Raw genomic sequence first — 23367 nt, 5'->3', positions numbered from 1 at the left:
TAAATAAATATGCTGTGTATGTTGTTGTTATATTTTTCTCAGATGATTGAGCAGGGTTTGATCTTACATGATGGCTCCTATTTCCGTGACTTGTGGAACATTCTGGATTTCATAGTTGTGGTGGGAGCTCTGGTGGCCTTTGCCCTCACGTGAGTCAGATTAATCCAAACATGAGAAATAACAAGTGTTATTTCACATGTTTGGTGTTCTGTTGGTCAATCTGAAACGTTAATTAATATGTTTAGCAGCATTGTTCAAATTTTTTGTTATTCATTTTCAAATGCCATTAATGCCATGTGATAACACCATGATTTATGTGAGGAAAAGCATTTAGATGTTCCAAATTGTTGACACATGTTGATGTTAGTGGATGCTCTTTTTTCTCTGTTGTGAGTGTAGAGCATTTCTGTGTTCATTGAGTATCTCTCTGGTTCAGAATGCCTGTCTGTTTCTCGTTTGTTTCTCTGTTGTTCTTCTTGTGGATTGTGGCTCACGGCATCTGACAGGAATGTGATGGGGTAAAAACACTCTGATTTTGTGCCATATAATAATGTGTGTGTGTTTGTATTTGTACATGAAAAATTGGGCTTTGTTGTTTTGTAATATATGTTTTTATGCTATACAGGAGTAACACAGGAAGAGACATTAAAACCATCAAATCACTGCGTGTGCTTAGAGTGTTGAGGCCTCTCAAGACCATTAAAAGACTTCCCAAACTCAAGGTATGTGAACATGAAATTAATACTCTACAGTTCAAAAGTTTTTGGTCAAAAGTTATTGTTATTGTAAGTTAGTTCGTTTTTTAAAGAAATCAATCATTTTATTCAGCAAGGATGCATTGAATTGTTCTGTTGAACTTTCTATTCATCAGAGAATCCTGAAAAAATGGATTTGCAAAATGGTTTGCATAAATTATTAAAGCTGCAGTCCGTAACTTTTTTGCAAGCTTGCAATAATGTTTTTAATTCCAGTGGTACTGGTGGATTTCTTACTTGTTCAGATGATTTTCCGGTAAAATTTCTTATGTTGGTCATACTTCCAAAAAGTAGAATTTGTGATTCTGAATGACAGTATCCACACTGGGACACTGAGTGGGAACACTCCTTGTGAGATGGTGTCTGAAGCACATGTGCTACACACCAATCTCGATTGGCTACCGCAGTCAGGTGACATCACAGGCAGAGTATATAAAAGCACCTAGAAAGAACGTCATCAGCTTCAATTGCAACGTAAAGGCATGCCAGAAGGATGGCAACGTGATGTCTTGTTCCCCTTCTCAGGGAACCGGGGTTACCTACGTAACCTAAAGTTCTCTTTCGAAGTGGAACTCAACACTGCTTCATGGAGTTGACGCTATTGGAACTAAATACCCACACCATACTACTCAAATGCCTGCTCACTGTGCTGTAAAATCACTAGCTGTAGCCAAAGATTGTAGCCATACAGCGCATCTAGTGACCAAGAACTAACAGCCCGAGGCAATGTCTGCAGCTCAATACAACCCATATTACTTGGTCTATATGACCCAGGGCTAGTTCTGACTAGGTAGATTGCAGCCTCACTGCGTTTGCCACCAATAAGGCAGGGCAGACTAGAAGACTGCCATCTGGACCCTCGTGCCCATTTAGCACAGTTTTGATGGCAAGTTTGGAGTCTTTCACAAGGAAGCCGCACTGGGCACGAGATAGCTCACAAGCGCATCTCTGACCCAGGGCATCCCCGCATAGCCTTGTTCAGCAAGCCCCTTTACATTGCTACGAGCCGGGAATGGTTTGTCCCATGATCTCGCAAAATCTTCATGGAGATTGGGGAGGAAAGGAAGGCTCATTAGAACGGGACGCGTATGATCCGCAAGGAATCACTCATCCAACCTGCTTGGGGCGATTTCCTCACTCTTCACAGACCACTCTAATCAAATTGTAATGGCAAGATGACTGGGTTAGAGTATCTCTGAAACGGCAAGGCTTGTGGGTTACTGCCGGTCAGCATTGATGAGAATTTACCAACAGTGGCCATTACAGAAATATTGTAGCGCTATGGTCAACCCAAAATATTGGGTTGTTAGCAAAGAATGGTCACAAAGTCATGTTTACATGTTCAGATTTTTGTCAGTCCATATTTCTATCGATAAAATATGGATAAAATCCGTGAGTTCAGTTATAAAACTGAAATAAAATAAAAAAATATCACATGAAAAGTTTAAATGTTGCATTGGCAAGTAACTGAAATAAAATAGGTTTAAGTTGAAGTAGTAAAATTACTAAAACTAAAATTAAAAGAAAGTTAAATAGAAAAAACTTGTTATTGTCTGTCTCTTACTGATTTTCAGGCCGTTTTTGACTGTGTGGTCACGTCGCTAAAGAATGTCTTCAACATCCTCATCGTCTACAAGCTCTTTATGTTCATATTTGCTGTCATTGCCGTGCAGCTTTTCAAAGGGAAATTTTACTACTGTACCGACAGTTCCAAGGACACAGAAAACGAGTGCAAGTAGGTATCCATTACAGCTGGAATGTAAATTCTAAATATAATGCTAAAATGTATTTAAGCAGCTCAGACATTATTCAAAGCTAAAAAGACTTTAGAAAATATCAATGGTGCTATGAATAGAAGGATGACATTTTTACGAGCACAAAATCTCTGCAATGATGTGGAAAATATTTTTTCTTAATGTTCTATAGGGGTTACTACATTGACTATGACAAAGAAAAGAAAAAGGAGAAACGAGAATGGAAAAGACATGATTTCCATTATGATAACGTCATCTGGGCCCTGTTGACTCTCTTTACGGTATCCACTGGGGAAGGGTGGCCACAGTAAGAGCCAACTTTAGTTCATATTTTCACACTGTATCATTTGACAAACTTATTAACAGCTTAATAAAATTAACATTCTTCTTAACACCTTTCTAAAAGCTGTGTGCTGATAATTGCATATTCGGTAACTCCAACTTTTACATTCAGAAGAAACTTGCACAACAGGCCAAAAGTGTATTTAGACTTGGGGTGCTTTTAGTGATTTCAGCCGTTTTGCTAACCTCCACCAGAGTGAATTGGACCACGCCCATGCTTTCAACCACTCTAAAACCCATTCACAGACTTGTTAGCTTCACACTTTAACACATTGCAAACAAACCTGAATGCTCAAGCAAAGGAAAATTTGGCTGTAGGCAGTAGTAGCAGTTTTTGCTGGTGCTTCTTGCAGCACCTTTAAGCCCCTCAAGTTCACACAGGTATTCTAGCAGAGTAACCTCAGTTTCATTTGGAACAGAAAGCATAGATAAATGTATATAGATTTGTCTGTAAACACACTTATTTGGCATTGTAGAGTTCTGCAACACTCTGTGGATGTGACTGAGGAGGACCGGGGTCCCATTCAGGGGAACAGGATGGAGATGTCCATCTTCTATGTCATTTATTTTGTGGTGTTCCCATTCTTCTTCGTCAACATATTTGTGGCCCTCATCATCATTACCTTCCAAGAGCAGGGCGATAAAATGATGGAGGAGTGCAGTCTGGAGAAAAACGAGGTGACTGATTATTTTGCATTCAAGCTGAGATTCAAGTTTAGTAGTGTCCATCGAAGCAATAACACATACTCGAGGCAACAGTTGATTGTATTGTAAAAAACATACAAAAGAAAAGTCCTCTGCACTTAAGGGAATCACTGTTGCAAGTGCAAGCAATGTTTTTTACCTCCTGAAAATTGCTAGTTAATTGCAAATGTGTTTGAGAAACGGTCTTACTGGATATTTCTCTCTTAGAGGGCTTGTATCGACTTTGCCATCAGTGCCAAACCTTTGACTCGCTACATGCCCCAGAACAAACAGACCTTACAGTATCGGCTGTGGCACTTTGTGGTTTCGCCCTTATTTGAGTACACCGTGCTGACGATGATTGCCCTTAACACCATCGTTCTCATGATGAAGGTAAGGAGAGATGTCATGGCACTGTGATCTCTTTCTTTTATCAAAACAGAATAATTTAAAATCAAATCAGAATCTTTCTATTTGTTTATTTGTTGCAAAAAAGTTCTGTGAGTTCTGCTCACGCTAAAAGGATTTATTTTTCAGTAACTGAGTAATTAATCCCCTTACAAATAATGCTATAGAGATGGAAGGAGACATTACTCTTGTAAGTAGCTTTGGTTAGAATTTAAATGTACATTTGTGAGACCTGTGAGTATTGCAGGGGTAATATCTCCCTCTCTCTCTCTCTCTCTCTCTCTCTCTCTCTCTCTCTCTGTCTGTGTATTTGTCAAAATAAATTAGGTTGATTTAGCTGTTTTTCAGCCCCTGCTGGTGACCCCTGGTCTGTGATACTGCTCGAAAACCAGACAGTCATGAGTCACAGCTTATTAAATATTGATCTGAAGCACCAGCTACTATTTAACTTTTCCTCATTAGCTTTAGCCTCACATCTCCCGTGAGTAATTTCATCTGGAGTTAGAGGTGGGCCTCCACTAGTCATCATGTCTGCAATGGTCTGCATACATGCTTACTGAGACAATAAGACAATATTTTTAGATATTGTACTGAAATTTGAAAAGCTTCCTTTCTCTCTGTCTGTCTCTTTCATTCAGTTTTCAGTTACAATTTCCAAAGTGCTTTATTGACATATTAGCATCCATCAGGTTTTAAATGGATCCTGAAATGCGGGTGTTCCATACCAGAATGGCTCCAGATCTGAATGTGTATAAAATAATGCTTACTGTAAACATTGATGTGAATGATTTTGTATCGATGCATAAAAACAAAAGAATAATTATTTTATTAAATAAGCCTAACATACATATTCATTTTCTGTTTTATTGTAGGCTAAATAAAATATAGTCGGTTATGTCTTAAGTGAACGTTTGGGGAACAGTTGGGGGAAAACATCTGCAACATAATTTAGATCCATGTATTAGGTCTTCATATAATAGGCTATTCCTGCTGCTGTTCCCTTTCGAGGCTCTGGGAACGCCCCTGCATGATTGCTTCTGAAGCACTTGTGTCAACTAGTCCAATGGCGAGAGTGAGCATCACGGACGGGTGACGTCATGACCAGGAAAGGATAAAAGCACATCTGGTCTGACCGTCCCCTCGTTTCATTAAGGGTGGGGATACACACGATTTATGTTTTGTTTGTTTGGAATGGAGCATGCTCTGTCAGCGCTCGAGGGCGCTGACTACGAGCATTGCGAGTAAATATCGCTTTGCACGCTCCGTTCCCGCCTGTCACTCTTTAGATCAAATGGATCTCACGGAGGGGTTAGAGACGGGCTCCGCCTCCGCCCTGGTAGAGAGCCCGGTGTTTCAGCAGTCTATCTCTGAGGAGGTAGAGGTGCTGAGCATCAATATGACTATGGGGAGTTTTCCCCCGCTACTGTTTACTCTTTTTTTTTTTTAAGAAAAGAAAAAAAGACTATGCAATAAGAATCGAGTGGCTGAGGAAATGTATAGATTAAAGAGATACATAGTGTATTGCAAGCTATGAATTTATGATTATTTTATTGTATGTTGAAACTATTTATATATATATATATATATATATATATATATATTCAGCCTTTCACCCAGACTATGTTGACTTGTCTGGTTGATCTTTTACTATGTTTAATTTTGAGGAATTAAATAAGCTGGATGCATTTAATTGAGGAATTAAATGATGAATGCTTATCTGACTTTCAGTAGTTAGATTCATGTATAAGTTCAGCCTTTCATCCAGACCGTGTTAACTTGTCTGGTTGATCTTTTGCTGTTTCATTTTGAGGAATTAAATAAGTTGGCTACATTTCATTTTGAGGAATTAAATGATATAATACGGTGCTGCAGCTGTCCACCTCCGAGGAGATGGATGTGCTGAGCATCGAGTTAAGGGAATTGAAGATTCGCCATCTCAATCCCCTGTGTACAAGGAGTTTTTGGAGTTTATAACTTCCATGTCAGGGCCTTCCAGTTTTCCCGATCTCCACTAATAAAATTTGAGATCCCGGATCAAACCCTTTCAGCTCGGTTTTTCAGTTCTCAAAATATATGTTTAATAAAGGGGGCTGAAAGAGCATGGGTATGGGCTGATGCCAAAGGCAGAACAGGTGCTTGCGATCTATCAGTCCTGTCATGGGATAAGGCTCCCCTTAAAGGGATACTCCACTTTTGACGGAAAATGAAAAGTTGCGATTTTCTAAGCCTATATGACTAGGAACTACTCTCATTCCGGCGTAATAATCAAGGAACTGTGCGGCTGTACCATGAGTGCAGCAGGCGTAATGATATGACGCAGCGCCTGAAAATAGGTCTAATAGGTTAGACAAACTTAGTCCCGGTCACGTTGGAAGAAGTTACCGAGCTGGGGACTATTTTCAGGCGCTGCGTCATATCATTACGCCTGCTGCACCCATGGTACAGCCACACAGTTCCTTGATTATTACGCCGGAATGAGAGTAGTTCCTAGCCATATAGGCTTAGAAAATCGCAACTTTTCATTTTCCGTCGATCTTGGTACACGGTTTAACTACAGAAGAGTCAAGTTTTAAATAGGAAAAATATTGAAACTCTTTGGTCATTTTGAAAGAAATGCTACTGGACTCATCAGATTCAATGATCTATGCTAAGCTATGCTAAAAGTGGTACCGTCAGACCCGGAGTTCGGCTGAATGGATTCTAAAACGGTAAAACTCAACTGTTTAACTCTGGGGGAGTTGTAAAATGAGCATATTTCCGAAAAAAGTGGAGTATCCCTTTAAGGCTCCAGGCCAGTTAGAACTACTGTGGCACTGGTGGGTAAGGCGTAAATGGGGGGCTGCTGGGAGGAGCCCCAGCCATTAACAAACTCCTTGTACAGGATAGAGTGTCGTTTCCTGTGCTCCCCCTCAGAAAGATTGGGGACCGGGATGGCATTCTCAACCGAAGTTCACAGGTGCTCTTGTCTTTAGTTGTGCTCTCAGTATTCACACAGACAGGCTCTGGTTAATATGGCGTTCGGGCATTCTTGTTCCCAACGTCATCGACGCGGCGCAAGTTCCCTTGAAAGGGAATGTCTCAGGTTACGACTGTAACCCTAGTTCTCTGAGAAGGGAACGAGACGCTGCGTCACTTTGCCATACTCCCTGCATTCCTGTGATCGACTTGCTTCGGCTAAATCGAAGCTAACGCCGTTCAGACCGGATGTGCTTTTATCCATTCCTGGTCGTGACGCTCACCCGCCCGTGATGCTCACTCTCTCCATTGGACTAATTGACACAAGTGCTTCAGACACAATGACGCAGGGGCGTTCCCAGAGCGTCATCGACGCAGTGTCTCGTTCCCTTCTCAGGGAACTAGGGTTACAGTCGTAACCTGAGACGTTTGTCATTAATGTTAATCAAACAATAAAGGAAAAGAGGGAATCACTCACTGCTCTTGACTGAACAACTTTTGTAGCTTTAATAATAATCATTTGTAATGAATACACCAAAGACTATGCAGTGATTTTTTACATTTGTTTATTCAATTTCTTTTTTCTTACCTGAATGCTTAATTGTATTTGTTTGTTTCTTATATTATATTTGTTCTACTGTTTGTTATTTGCCTCTTTGTTCTTATTTATATAATAACAAAGATAAAATAACAAAAATAACAATATTTTGATTATTGATATAGTAATTATCATTAATAAAAGAATTGGAGGAAAAGATGCATCGTGGTGTATCGAGAATCGTTTTATAATCTAATCGTTACCCTCTGAATCGTAATCGAATAATGAGGCAAGTGAAGATTCACACCTCTATTAGGTACTATTATATAAAAATTTATTAAAGGGATATAGCTCACCCAAAAATGTACATTTTTTCATCATTTACTCACCCTCAAGTTGTTCCAAACTTGTGTGTATCCAAACCTGTATACGTTTTATATAGATATACTGTTATATACTGTCAAGCAACATAAGAGCAATATAAAAATCAATTGGTTAGTAAAAAAAAGTAAATGGTGTAAACATAATTAATTATTCAAGAAGACCTTTTTTTGTCTCTTTTTTTGCTCTCTATCAGCATCATGATCCTCGTCCTGAAGGCTATGATGATGTGCTAAAATACCTCAACACTGTGTTCACTGTTATTTTCTCTGTGGAATGTGTTCTCAAGATCCTGGCATTTGGTATCATGGTAAGCTAACACTGGGAATGTAATGAAGTGCATTATATATATATCCTGAAATGCATTTCCAACATACATTATTACCTTTATATCTTTCAGAATTATTTCAGAGACACATGGAATATATTTGACTTCATCACGGTTCTAGGAAGCATTGCTGAAATTGCGGTTGACAAATTGCAGAGTGTAAAAGTGAGGAATGTGTGTGTTCCGATTAGAGCTGCTCGATTCTGGATAAATTGAGAGTCACAATTTCTTCAAAATAGAGATCATGATTCTCCCACGATTCTAAATAGACAACTAAACAAAATGACATGTAATTTACTAGAGGTTCTGACAAAATCTTTTTGGCTGCAGTCTATTTAAAAATATTGCATTCATTTGAATTATTTTTTTTATAATTTTTTTACGGTTTGAATGAATGATTCAATGACTAATAAAACATTTTATCAGTCACTTATCTCCACTTACTGGTGTAACAATGTAATCAGTACAATGTTTATTTGAAGCGTCAAGTTACTTTCAAAATGTGATTTACTTTGATCGCTACCGTAGACATCAGTGTTTATATCCGAACTATAAACTTTTATCCCAGTAATTCTGTGATAATCTAAATTGTAAGACAGAAATAATCATACTGTGTGCTCGAAAAGACTTTGTTTTATGCCTATACATGACAACTTCTCTTTCTGGATCAGCAGCAGCACCAATGCAGATCTAAATCTTCGCTGTGATCGTACTTGTCATAGGTTTAATAGACAAAGCCGAAGTGTTGTCATTTATGAATAAGATCGCGTGGTTGTTTACACGTGTTTTTTAACAAGTAATCGTGCAGCTCTAATTCTGCTTGATTTGTATGCAGTAGTTGTTTGCATGAGCAATAATGTCTGTATTCTAATTGCTTTTTAGCCTATATTGATATGCATGCTCAAGCTACTTTTGATTGCTATGTACTCAGTATTTTTTTCCACAAGTAATGACCTTCATATTCTATTTTGTCCCCAGTATTTATTTGCATAAGCATCACCTCTGTGTTCTGATTGCTTTTTCAGCCTTTTAGTATGGGCTTTCTTAAGCTATTCCGGGCAGCTCGGCTGATTAAACTTCTGCGTCAGGGCTACACCATCCGTATTCTGCTCTGGACCTTTGTCCAGTCCTTCAAGGTCAGACATGTCTTTAACTCCATTGGCATGATATTGAGATCCCTTATTCTTCTTTTTATTCTTATTCTTCTAAACACTGATTTTGCTTTTATTTGAACCAAAACGGCTTATTATTTTTAAAAAATCTGTAAGTTTAACATGAGATTTGTCTTGCAGGCTCTTCCGTATGTCTGTTTGCTCATCGCCATGCTGTTTTTCATCTATGCCATCATTGGCATGCAGGTAAAGGTTGTCTTTGTCCCTAGACAGTCTGTCTCCATCTTTATATTCTTCTCTCTTTGTCTTTCTTCGTTTCTTTGACACATTTTTTCTTACTTTACTTTGTTAAGCCTGTAAATGTGACAGATCCCTCTTATGTGTTTTAATCTTACTAAAGGTATTCGGCAACATCAAGCTAAATGACAAAAGCCAAATCAACACACACAATAACTTTAAATCATTCTTTGGTGCACTCATGCTGTTGTTCAGGTAAGATTATGTTTATAATTTCGGCATCTGTTTTAATGTTCTTTCTTGTTGTTGTTAAAAACAGGTGCTACATTTTATTATATATTAATTATTTCACTATAAAACCAATACAATGAACCAGACTACCTTTTGGGGATGAATAAATGTGTCTTAATTTATGATATACGTATATGTGTGTATGTGTTTAGGAGTGCAACAGGTGAGTCATGGCAGGAAATCATGTTATCGTGTTTAGGAGAAAAGGAGTGTGAAATAGACCACTCAATTCCTCTCAACAACTCAACAAAGGGGATGAAAAAAGAATGTGGTACCGACTTTGCATACTTCTACTTTGTATCCTTCATCTTCTTCAGTTCTTTTTTGGTGAGAAGCTATACAGTTTAATAACACAAATACACATCATTACAAACCTTTGCACTTAAAACCCACAAAATTAAGGCCTTTTCACACCAAATTAATTTTTTTTGGATCAAATACATTTATTTGGACATAAAATATATACTGCAAGATTTTAAAATGAAACAAATGATCTGAAAAAGTAATAAATAATAATAAAATGAAGGAAAACATTAATCTCCGTCAATGCTTAACACCACCGTTCATACCAAGGACAATAACTATGAAAACTGTAAAAGCATCCACACAAAGAACGCAGTGCACACTGCAGATTTGTCATCTGCCCCTTTAAATGCTTGAGCTCTTTAAAGCGGAATGCGGAATGAATTCTGAAAATCTATAAAATCTATCTTTCTTTCAGATGCTAAATCTGTTTGTGGCTGTGATCATGGATAATTTTGAGTACCTGACACGTGACTCGTCCATTCTGGGTCCTCACCACTTGGATGAGTTTATACGGATCTGGGGAGAGTATGACCGCGCAGCATGGTGAGAGATACAGCTCTCCACTCTCTTCAGTTGATCAAATGCAATACAAATGTTTAAAAAATTAGATGATAGACTGAATTTTTTCTTATTCTGCAAAAAATATAATATTTATTATATATAATTTAACCGTATATAAAATTATATTATATATAAACTAATACAGATGTTTGTTAACAGTTGGGTGTTATACAAGTATGCTGCATGAATGTAATTTTTTTTAAATGAACTGTATAATTTTGTTTTGAAATTGTCAGTAATGCTTTTGTGTCTCTCTTCTCACAAATTTAAAAACACTGTAGGATGATTTAAAGGGGTCATATCATGGATAATCAAATTTCTTTGTTATTTTGATGTAAGAGTTAAGTATAAGAAAACAATTCGTTTGCAGAATTCAGATCTTATTTACTGGCACAAAGCTGCAGAAATCGGTCGTTCTGCGCATTTGCTTTACAGCAGCAAAGAATGGCATGTTTGATTCTAAGGGCCCTATCATACACCCAGTGCAATGCAGCGCCATGCGTGACGCAAGTGTGTTTTGCTAGTTTCAGCCTGACGCAGTTATCTTTTTCACGTCCTTCACCATTTGTGCCTCCATGGCCGTGCTGGTCTGAAAATGAGGTGTGTTCAGGCGCATTGATGGCGTGTTGCTATTTAGAGGCAACTGAAATAGACTGCGCCATTGACCAACTGAAACCTAGTCTAAAGTCAATGGTGCAGTATATATTTTTTTGTTATTTAAAGAGCACGTTAGTAATGTGCGCCTATAGGTGGGATCACAACGGGTCCACAAATTCTGGCATGTAAATAGCAACCCGCCACGGCGCGAGCGCAACTGGCTTTTGAAGGGAATGGGAAATTACACTCTGATTGTTTTGTTTTTTTCATGTTACGCCCAAAACACACCCATTACTCATTAAGAGAACAGGGACAACCCTTTTAGACCATGCGCCTTGCGCGCCGACCATTTCTCCCCTCATTAAACTAGCAAAAGAGGATTCGGACACGCCCTAAGTGCACTTGCGCCGTGCGCTTTAGACCATGTGCTTAGATCGTTAAAATAGGGCCCAATGGTTCAGAGGGATGGCTTAAAACGGTCATAAATGGCTTTTGGTGAAAAAAAACACTTATGTATGATATGACCCTTTTAAAGTATATTTCATGAAAAATTACCACTCCTACATTTAACTTGACATTGTCTATTTACCATTAACGGACAGTATTTCCTTCTCCAGTGGAAAACTACACTATAAGGAGATGTACAAAGTAGTACGCTCAATATCACCTCCTCTGGGCTTTGGAAAGAATTGTCCCTACAGGGTGGCATGCAAGGTTTGGCTCACCCACGAAAAAACTACCCCTCTGCCTCTCTCTCTCCTCCTCTTCTTTTATCATTCCCTACTTCTTCACTAGCTACCACCCCTTACTCCCCTCTCGTTCCTGTGATTTACTCCAGTGCTACTTTCCACCGGGTCAAAGACTGGCAGAGACAAGAGCTCAGTGCACAGAGAGACAGCTCATCCCTTTGGCCCGCATCCCGCTCCTGAAGTGTGAATAACTGCTGCAGTTAATGACACTGAGAGCCATCCATCAGTGAACTCCATTAGATAATATCTAACACTGCCAACGGATGTCAGTAGGATTCAGTCTCTCTGTGTATGAATTGGATTTGGGGCTTTTAGTGAACATAATTCCATAAATGTGGGTTTAAGGTTAGAGGAGGGCAGACTCCTCGTGTTCACCATTGTCTCACCTGTTTGTAAATCAAGAGAAGATTATGCCCCTGACCTACCACGGTGTCAAAATATAACTTTATATTTCTAAGGGATATATTTGCTACTTGTCAGTTTTTACTTTGAGGGCATATTTTTTTGGGTCAGGGGCTGATTACCCCTAGTTGGGTTGCCCGGACGAGAGTCTAATAAAGACCGAAAATATCCTATGACCACTGGTTCATCACTGAGGATCCAAGGTGTCCATCTAAACTAAAACAACTACATTTTTATATTTTATTGTATGATTTATTTATTTATCTCATTCAAATAAAATCTAAATAATTAACTAGATAATTTAAAGTTCACAAAATTCATCTGATGTTAAAAATTAAACTTCAGGAATTCATGACAGGGAAAAATTTATTTTGTTGGCATTTTTACCCAAAGTCCCTGCTAATTTCTGACCCTAAGCAAATTTACCCTTGTGGGTTTATGTATTATAATAGCAGGGTTTCCTTTTCAATACACCCTGTCAAACCCTCGGATCCACCTGCTTGACTCTTCAGATCTTTGGCTGTTTTAATATTTTCTCTCCTATAGCCTCTTCTATGCCTGCATTGCATAGAAAAACCTCCACCTGGCCTCACCTCTGTGTTTAATCAGTTTCCCTTTTGACCGTTTTTCTTTTCTTAAGTATGAAACGCATTTAAATGACCTTCCCTTTCCTGTCTCTTCCTTCTTCCTCTATCTTTTCTGTTGTTTCCTTTTTTCCTCCACGCCAAACTTCCTCTCCTCCCTCGTTCCTTGGGAATGCCCAATTCTTCTTCCTCCTCCTCCTCTTCATCACATTGCCCCTGGTGACTACCCCCTCCCAGTGGCCGTATTCATTACACTGATATGTACGAGATGCTGACCTGCATGTCGCCACCGCTTGGTCTGGGCAAGAAATGCCCCTCCAAATTGGCGTATAAGGTAGTCTGCAGTATTACAATTTAAATGAAGTCTGCTTGTTTTCAAGAGGCTCAAGCTAAAGGATGTAATTACAGTGGCCTCAATTATGTATTTGTATTTATAAATACTTTATTTATCCAAAGTATTTGGACACTTAAGCCAAAGTATATGAATATCTTTACATAAAAAAATATTTTTGTATTATTTAAAAGGATATTGATCCAAGTGACAATTATTTGTGAGACACAAGTTAGTTAAAAATAAGTTCTAGTATCATTTGTTTGCAGATAACTCTTGATTTCATGTTTTGTATCTAATGCAATGATATTTGTAGTGTTTTAGGGCCACTGAATGTCAAATAATTGCAATACATATAACTATATTATTATAATTCATAGACTATCAGTGATGTTATTGTTTGTCATTGTCTTTTAATCATCCTGCCGTAAAGTCCCTGTACATCTACCAATGATACTTTATTTGAATATGTCACCTTAATGTCTTCAAAACACTGGCATAACCCTGATGCTTATTCCCATGTTAAAGACATTGCAAAGGGCATATTCATAAAGTGTGATCCTTCAGACTTTTCCAGTTTCTATGCATACATTTCTACTCTGTCTCTATCCAATATATGTGTTTCAACTATGTGCATGAATGCGTGGTGTTGTGACATCTTTGTGTTATTTGTAAAAGTTAAACGACAACTAAACCTAGATGACTTTTTTTTTTTTTAAATGCGCACTCACTTTTTAGTTTTGCAATTCTTGAATTTAATATGTATTTTGTCCTGGTGGTGACTTGCTCTCAGCGGTTGGTTCTGATGAACATGCCAGTAGATGAGGACATGTCCGTCCATTTCACCTCCACACTTATGGCCCTGATACGCACCGCACTGGACATTAAAATCGCTCGAGGTTGGCATCACTGATCATTTCCAGTTCCTTAAAAATCAAACTTACTCTGAAATTTTTGTCAAAAAAGTGAATTTTTTTTCACTTTTTTAAAAAATTTCTTTTTTTTTTGCTTCTTTTTTTTATTTTTTTTTTATTCACAATAATATTTGTTCAACTGTTTCTAATGGTTCAATGGTGTAACAGGAGGTGAGGACAGGGGTCAGATGGACGTAGAATTGCAGAAGGAAATCAGTGTCATCTGGCCACATCTCTCCCAGAAATCTCTTGATTTTCTTGTACCCATTAACAAAGGTGAGAGATCCTGTATGGCAGGTTTTTGTATTCTTAAAGCTTGAACACAATCTTATATTTTTTATCAGTATAATTCACCTTGGTTTTAAAAGTTCAGCTTGTTTTACTAGTTTGGCCACTAGAGGTGCCCACTTACTCCCCTAAAAGTGTAATTTGCACCCTGCATTGAAATGTTGTTTTCTACAATAAACAAAACTTTTTTTTCCAGCCAGTGACATGACCATTGGGAAGATCTATGCAGCTATGATGATCATGGACTACTACAAGCAGAACAAAGCTAAGAAGCTCCGTCAACAGCTTGAAGAACAGGTAGATATGTATTTTACCTCCTGCAACAAGAACTCTAGAGCTAAAGAACAGCCGACTCACAACTTTAGGCCAATTGAATCAGCTTATATATGCAACATTTAACTGTATAGAATGGGGCTCTGAATAGACACAACAGAAAAAACTCATATTTCCGCTATACTTCCTGAAGCTAAGAAAGATGTGCTGCTTTGTGGGGAACTAGGTCACTGTGTCACTGGAGAGATTGTGCTGACCATCTAATGTTGTCTTGCAGAAACATGCACCGATGTTCCAACGCATGGATGCATCCTCACTGCCACAGGACATTCTCTGCAGTGCCAAGGCTATGCCGTTCCTGTCCCACAGTGCAGGATCTGCCCTGTAATTGTACATGTTGTGTGTGTGTGTGTGTGTGTGTGTGTGTGTACTTATATTGGCCCTGTATTTGTCTAAACTGTTGTTATTTTAATATAATTGATATACTATTATGGTTTTTGTTAATATTTTGAATTAGATTTTATGTTATATTTTCTGTTTTAATTTTAGTTGTTTTATCAATCATGTTTTGTGTTTTTGTCTTAAAATATATATATATGTGTGTAGTTTTTTGTATGTTTTTGTTTTTAGATTTAATTATTAACTCTTTCCCTGGCATTTACGAGTTTTCTGGTCTTTTATTAGATAGTGCTTCCCTTTTTTACGGCTTTCCGTTTTTTCACTGTTATACGGTAGGGGGGGCGCTATTACGCATCTTCTGAAATAGAACTGAATCAAAACACAGGCGAAGATGCAGAAACAAGCGATAGCATAATCACATATGCATATGTAAAATAACGCGATCACCAACAATAAACAGCATATAAATCAAAACTGAAATGTTAATTAAATTTTTTTTTTTTATTATTATTTCAAGTAATGATTTTTTGGGGTTTTTTTATATTAAAGGGTTAGTTCACCCAAAAATGAAAATTCTGTCAGTAATTACTCACCCTCATGTTGTTCCAATCCCGTAAGACTTTCGTTCATCTTCAGAACACAAATTAAGATATTTTTGATTAAATCTGAGAGCTGTCTCACTCCTCCGACGAGAATACTTTTTGTGTGCAAAAAAAACAAAACAAAAATTACAACTTTATTTTTACTTTAAGTTTATAAACGCTTGATAAACTTATGGTTGAGCCACTGTAGTCACTTGGACTATTTTAAACATTGTCTTTACTAACTTTTCTGGGCAGGCAAGTTTCAATAACATTGAAGCCTATGGAGGAGTGAGCCAGCTCTCAGATTTCATAAAAAATATCTTAATTTGTGTTCCGAATAAGAACGAAAGTCTTAAAGGGTTGGAACAACATGAGGGTGAGTAATTACTGACAGAATTTTCATTTTTGGGTGAACTAACCCTTTAGTTTTAGTTAACCATAATAACCCCGGTCTGCACCTCTTTCCATTAGTTCTTTTTATTCTTCATATGGTGCAATATTTAAAAGCATTAGAGGTACAATTATTTATTTATTTTGTGATAAAGATTGACTTTTTTTTAACATAACATACAATTAACCTAGCATGAAGGTCTTGATCTTTTTTATTTTATCCAACAACGTGACATAAACTGTTGAACTGATTGGCATTTTTAATTATCTACTCATTTCTGATCCCCCAAAACAAACCTTGTTTGGTGACACATTTGTGGTGCATACCAACATGAGCATAATTGACAAGTTTATCTGTTGTTTATTCAGCACTAGAGGTGGGTTTGTGGCACTGAGTCCCATCTCCCCTCAAGATCTCTTCATGCAGCCCTTGGGCCAAGACAGCATGGAGGAGAGGGAGGAATACCAACACCACTATCACCTCCAGAGCATGGTAGGAGAAACTAAATCCTAAATACACAATGAAATGCATTTCATCTCAGACATATTGGCACAGTAAGCCTTGACTTGTCTTGCATTTTATTCATTGTTTTACATATGTGCATGAAATACCTGATAGCTGCTTTGTTTTGTGAAACATTCAAATTCACTATCTATTTAAAATTCTCAAACATTATGTGAATTCACGCTCATGCTCAATTTTTTATTCCATGACGGTTTATGAATAATTCAGGTTATAAAACAGTTACAAAAGATAATAGGGTCTGAATACCACACAGCCAAAGACACTGATCCATTTGTGAAAGTTTTAGGAATATAAAGGTGGAACCAAATATTCTGAATCTATTTTGAGATGTGATTGGCAAAGCACAGACTTTAATTGAGACTGTGTCTGAGACTGTGGGTAGTGTGTATGCTTATGTAGGCAACTAAAAAAAACAACAACAGTGCAAGCAAAATAATTGACTCTGGGTTGTTAAATTGCTAATTCAAATGTCCATTGTCCAGTTATGTGCTAAAAGTTTATTTTGTGAACTTGGACTAAAAGTCACAAAACTCCAACTTTCATATCTTTTTGTCTGGCAATGCTTTGTCAGATTTTCAAAAGCGAGTAGATTCGTTTAAGCTATTATAAAAATGTTCACAGCAAGAGATATAATCAGCACTGTCCAGATTTTATCAAAAGGCCACGCTATATGTAAATTACTTCATTAATTGAGTGGCTGCCACTCTAAAGCATATAGAAGTCATTTTCCCCAGCATAAGAAAAAAAAATCATGCTTTGGTAAATCTTAATTATGATACACATATTGGACTGACGTCTAATCTATCATGAAGTCATCTACATGGACATCACCTCTCTGGTTCACAACCTTGCATGATACTTCTGCATTTCCTGACTCATTTTCTTTTCACATTTTGCAGCTTTATTGCCATCCCTTTATTATTTGCCTTCTGGCCTTGTAAAGGAAGAGATTTTAGAGAGTTGTTTTTTTAAGGTTCAGAAGGGTGTATTGATGTGGTTTCTCAAGGTTAGACTGCTAGGTCAAGATAACATCCATCACTTATATAACCAGTGATCAGTTATACAGTCTTTCTGTGCTCTTATCTGTACTCTTATTTGCTTCCCCTCTTGGTAGCTTTTTCTTTGCATCTCTTCCATGAACTGTGATATAATGCTAGATGTCTTAAGGGATTTTAAGTTGGTTTATGTTTGAAACTCTTTTGTGCAAGAGCGCTTGTGAGTACGCCCAATATGTGTGGCTTTTGCTTTGAAACTCTCTACACCCCCTATGAGTTGCTTATGCGTAATGGCTCTATGTTGTGCTTATGGTGCTTCACTCTTGCCACTTTACTTTTCCTCTACTCAATCTTTTTGAATATAAACTTATCTTTTCTTTAAATGAACACTTTGCTTCTAAAAGAGTATAACATTAGCCAGGTTGTTACATTAAGATTATTACATTGTCCACCTCTGATGGTGAATAGAACGAATGGGCATTTGGTGCAATGCTAAGTATATCTTTTTTTTTTTTAGTAAGGATTGAATGTCTCTTCCTCCTCCCCGTTTTTTCTCTCTCTAACTGCGTAGGTGCCAGAGCACAAAGAATTTAGCAGTGTGATGTGCCCCAGTAGCATGCAGGCCGATCCTCTGCAAGTGCCAGGGAGAGGCATCTCTATCCGAGCCTCTTCCATGCCTCGCCTGGAGGTAGAGCCACAGGTACTACCTGTGTTAGCCTAGTCTGCACTGTGGTTAGCATCAGTGTTGGCGTTGGTCCCAAAGAGGGAATGGAAGAAATGGGTAGAAAGGTGTAGTTTGTGATTTGATGGGACTGTAATGGCTCACCCTGTTGGAAAGTCTAAAAATTCTGATTTGAGTGGTAACATGTTTATGTAGTCATGCCTCTGAAAATATTAATATGAAATAATAGTGTTTTAAAATATGAATTATGGTCAAATAATTATAATTCTAATATTGTTATATTTAAATATATTTAAATAATTTATATAAATATTAAAGTAATATAAATGTTATGGGTATAATATTAATGTATAAAATAAAAAGTGTTAATGTTATATATGCTTTAAATATGATACAAATATTTTAGACGGTTGATTAAATAGTGTGCTAAAGGTCAACCTGGATAGAACTGGTGGTTTAATTTAGTGGGAACCTATGGTGTAACCAGCTACTAGAAACCAATCAATTTAACCAGCTTGACCAACCTGTTTTTTCCTGCAGGGAATGTTAGGAGGTGGTGGTTGCCTTTGTTAGAACTCAGTTCAGAAACTCATTTCATTTACATTGTTTAGTGTTATGTCACTATGCACGGTTTCAAAGAGAGAGAGTGTGTAAATATTAAACCATAACATGAGTTTGTGTTGTTTTTTGTGTCTGTGTTTGGCCGTTTGTTGATGCGTGTGTGCTCTTGGGGTTTGTATGTGTGTTCTGTGTGTTTTTGTGTTTCACACATGTACAGCAGGTATCTTCAGAGAGCAAACTGATGAAGCGTTCATTCTCCACGATTGGTGATCAGTGTGTGAATGGTGACTGGCAGGAAGAGTTCTCTCTGGAGAGGGTGAGCCCTGACCGACTGGAGAGACCCAGACAAAGAAGCTTCAGAGGTGAGTTTGCAGTAGGGCTGTCAGAAACGTGTGTACTCTGTGACGATTCCCAGGTCAAGGCCACATTTATATGTGTGTTTTGTGGCTGCACATGTCTCAACATATGCTTATGTTTGTGCATGTGCAGCTGTCAGATCAAACCTGCGGGAGCCAGTGGACAAGGAGAGAGGACGGTCTAAAGAGCGAAGACACCTGCTGTCTCCAGACGTGTCTCGATGTAACTCAGAGGAAAGGAGTCAGTCCCAGGAGAGACACCACTCTCGGTCACCCAGTGAGGGCAGGAAGCACACAACCCTCAGACAGGTGAGGACACAAACACATGTGCACTTTTACCCAGCAGAATATTTAGTGTTTTCTAGGGTAAGCAAACATATTACTAATGCAAAGTCTGTGGTCGGTAAGATATTTTTTTTCTAATTATGCATCTATTTCTTCCCTTCATCACATAATTTGTTTCTTTTTCTTTCTGTTTGTCTATTTACCTACAATTTTATAGGGAAATAGTTCAAGCAGCCCAATTCCCTCCACTTCTGATTCAGGGACGCCTCGAGGGCGTCGGCAACTCCCAAAGACACCTTCTCGTCCTCGGCCCCACATCTCCTACTCTCCTTTAGTATGCCGTGCCAATCCCGAGCTGGGAGAGGCTCAATCAAGGGCCAAGCCCGCAGAGGAAGGGGAGGAGCCAACCGGGACTGGTCCTGGCACCGCCATGGCCCACTCCACCCCTCACCGATACATCTCGGAGCCATACCTGACACTGCAGGAGGACGTAAACAGTCCGGACTCAACCGGTGTGGAGGAGACTCTCACTTTCGAGGCTGCCATAGCAACCAGCCTGGGCCGCTCCAACACCATCAGTTCTGCCCCACAACTACGTCACACCTGGCAGGTGCCTAATGGACATTTCCGTAAACGACTAGGACAAGCCACTCCTGGGACGTCAGGCTGTGAGCTTCTCAGTGACACTGATGAGGATGACCGGTGTTAGGGATGTGTAGAAGATTCTGTGTCACCTTACGGGGTGGATTGATGCCTCTGGACTTTGTGCCTCAATCCAAGGAAAAATATGCCTGTGTGTGTTTATTTGTGTATCTGTGAATGTGGAGTCTGATCAGAGTTGTGTAATCCTCTCAGAAGAACCGTACAAAAGACCTGAAGATCACAGCCTGCTTGTGGTTAAATGGAAACATTCTGAAATGATCAGCAGTCCTAGCATGAGCACACTGAGGTTAAAGAACAGGTTTGTGCCCTAACACTTTCTCTGGACCCACCTGGCAGATCAAGCACAGGCTAATGCAGATGAATCCAAACTCGTCATTAGGATTCGGGCCATGCCCGAACGCACTCAGGTTTCCAAACCTGACTAAACATTTTGAGACGTCCCATCAGCAGAATACCTGTATAATGCCAATAAGGACAGCGTGTTCAAACACAGCGTTTACATAGTCCTTTCCCAGCATGGTATACAGCAACATACATGTGTATGCCACTTCTTTTTAATTTTTAGAGGCTGATGGGCAGAGAACAGATGCGTAACCAGGGCTTTGACATCCTGATTGTTCTGCTACCTGTGTCATTGGTTCATTTAGGAGGTACACACACACATACATTTCAGTACACACACTCAGAGCGCATGCAGTGATGTTCAGTCTGTCCATGACGAGAGGTAAATACCCCTTTAACTACATATCGTAATAATGACTGACATTCCATGAAGGTAACAGGGACTTGAAGGACCTGATGAATTGTGCATGACGTTTAATGCAAGTGGATCCAGGTGACATCCTGGCCTTTAACAATAGAGTCTATGTGGAGGACTCGTGTACCATATGTAAATATTACAAATCCGGTATATGTACTGAGAAGTCTTCAAGCCATGTTTTCTGTAAAGAACCTAAATTGTCTTAAAGATGTTATCTTTTGTGACACGATGACCAATCCATGTCCTTTATACTTGTAATGCAAACTATTTGAAATGGACATGGTTCACACACTCCAAGTTATGTTTGATTAGACTTATCATTTCCTTCTTAACCAGCTGATTTTTCTTGGCCCTCTCTTAAAAGTCTCTCTTTGGGTGAATCTCACAAAGCCTGTCTGGGTCATTATTTCACCCCAAAACCAAGAGGAAAAAATAAGCAATTATATTTTGCATATAATCCGTATTTTAATACCATTACGAATATTTGCATTGCTACATATAATGTTGTGTACAGTAAATACAATACAAAAGTAAAATGGGTTGCTTCAAAACGCAAAAACATATTTAGTTGTGAAGTATTTATGTTGTAAAATCTTATGAGAATAATATTATCAATTATAAAACTCTACAAAATCTCTAAAGTTCTGGATGCATTGCAGTAATGATAAATTGTAGGTAAATTGTCATGAAAATAAATGTCAATGCAAATAATCCTAATTGTACAAAAATAGATTTCCTTGCTTCCTATGCAAATTATCATTTAAAAAAACAACAAAATGTTGGGTATAATTTGACCTGAACATGTTTTAGTGTGATTCACCCCTCAAGCACTATTAACAGAATGGGAAAGCAATTACAATGAGAGTTTGTTGCCTTTGGGTTCATTTGTAATGTTTACTGTGAATTTCCATTTGTAGTTTGGCTTAGAAACTGAACAAGTCCTTGTAGTTTAAATTGATGGTAAGCATCAACTCCCTCTTACGTGCTTGGCCTAGCAGAAATGCTGCTCTTATGAATGCATTTGTAGAAATTCAAAATGGACGTTTAGCCCGAATGTGGGTGAGTAGCGATTGAAATGTAGCTGTAGGAAATGGGCATAACGTGTAAAATTATTCTTTAGAGTATTGGAGCAGAAATATGGAACAATTGTTTTGGTCACCCAACATGCCACTTCAGACCGGCCTTCTCTCTCAATTCCCCTCAAAAACTGCAAAGAAAAAAGCAAAGATAATTACATAGTATTTTTATTTCAAAAAAACATATTTGGTTAGTTTCTGCATATCCAGCATCTTAATAAAAAACATTTTAAGATCAGTTGCCCCTCAAGAGAATTTCTGTATCATGTGTTGTGTTGTAATTTGTTTTCTTGACATGTTCCTGAATGTGAATAGAGAGTATTTGATACTTGTTCTACCTGACCTACTGGGGGTCGCTGCCTTGTGAATTATATGAAATAAAAAAAAATACCCGTTGCACCAGAATCTCTTCTTCCTAAATCTCGATGTTCTGTGTGGTTTGTTTAACAGTTTGCATATGATGCTATGCCATGTGTCAGTGGTTAGAGTTGATTCTCTGCTCGAGCATATTGCTCTAAGGGAGTTGAAAACTTTTTCTTCTTTATGGCTCTATTGGCAGTATCACGTTTATTTATAAACTCAATTTCAAACTGTGAGATTCTCTATAGCGCTTCAGCAGCCTGTTGTGGATGATGATTTACTGCTGCTGTCTATATTTGGCCTGTCCCACTTTCGTGGAAGCCCAACCATCTGTTTTTCTGTAGAAACAAAAAGTGAGAATGCCCACGACGTGCAAAACATATAGTCTTAGACTGTAAGGATAATTTTAGAAACATTTATGAGGAAAAAGATACCGGTGATCCCACGATAGATAGATAGATAGATAGATAGATAGATAGATAGATAGATAGATAGATAGATAGATAGATAGATAGATAGATAGATAGATAGATAGATAGATAGATAGATAGATGGATAGATAGAATTACTGATAGATAGATAGATAGATAGATAGATAGATAGATAGATAGATAGATAGATAGATAGATAGATAGATAGATAGATGGATAGATAGATAGATAGATGGATGGATGGATGGATGGATGGATGGATGGATAGATAGATAGATAGATAGATAGATAGATAGATAGATAGATAGACCGCTCATATATTTTCCAACCTGACATTTTCAGTTTCTATCCAACAGGAATGATCCTCTCCCACTGCAATAGTACATTAAAACAGCCTTGACTCTAAACTGTTACTGACCCAACTTACCCCCCTGCTCGTGGGTGGAGAAAGACTCGGAGATCAGATGGAAATGTTTTACCAGGGTTTGACAAGAGTGCATATAGAGATA

At 38.2% G+C, this 23367-nt stretch overlaps 1 protein-coding gene across 1 annotated transcript in view; it reads left to right on the top strand.

Annotated features, from left to right (window-relative positions):
* Positions 1–22458, top strand: part of cacna1ea (calcium channel, voltage-dependent, R type, alpha 1E subunit a) — a gene marked incomplete at its 5' end in the record, with an annotated part of 136382 nt that extends 113924 nt beyond the window's left edge. The window contains 24 exons of the mRNA XM_084388569.1: positions 43–149; positions 507–518; positions 626–722; positions 2330–2490; positions 2682–2816; positions 3328–3529; positions 3764–3928; positions 8014–8127; positions 8218–8310; positions 9171–9281; positions 9438–9503; positions 9658–9749; positions 9938–10112; positions 10507–10634; positions 11867–11963; positions 14109–14214; positions 14398–14505; positions 14714–14814; positions 15068–15174; positions 16533–16656; positions 18256–18384; positions 19148–19289; positions 19417–19592; positions 19786–22458. Coding sequence (XP_084244695.1) covers positions 43–149; positions 507–518; positions 626–722; positions 2330–2490; positions 2682–2816; positions 3328–3529; positions 3764–3928; positions 8014–8127; positions 8218–8310; positions 9171–9281; positions 9438–9503; positions 9658–9749; positions 9938–10112; positions 10507–10634; positions 11867–11963; positions 14109–14214; positions 14398–14505; positions 14714–14814; positions 15068–15174; positions 16533–16656; positions 18256–18384; positions 19148–19289; positions 19417–19592; positions 19786–20277 — 3240 coding nt within the window. The 3' untranslated portion in view covers positions 20278–22458. The remainder of the gene's footprint in view (positions 1–42; positions 150–506; positions 519–625; positions 723–2329; positions 2491–2681; positions 2817–3327; positions 3530–3763; positions 3929–8013; positions 8128–8217; positions 8311–9170; positions 9282–9437; positions 9504–9657; positions 9750–9937; positions 10113–10506; positions 10635–11866; positions 11964–14108; positions 14215–14397; positions 14506–14713; positions 14815–15067; positions 15175–16532; positions 16657–18255; positions 18385–19147; positions 19290–19416; positions 19593–19785) is intronic.
* Between the last annotated feature and the right edge of the window lie 909 nt (positions 22459–23367).

The sequence above is a fragment of the Rutilus rutilus genome (genome assembly GCF_951802725.1).
Source record: "Rutilus rutilus genome assembly, chromosome: 19".
Taxonomy (NCBI): Eukaryota; Metazoa; Chordata; class Actinopteri; order Cypriniformes; family Leuciscidae; genus Rutilus; species Rutilus rutilus.
This window is presented reverse-complemented; position numbering and strand designations above follow the sequence as displayed.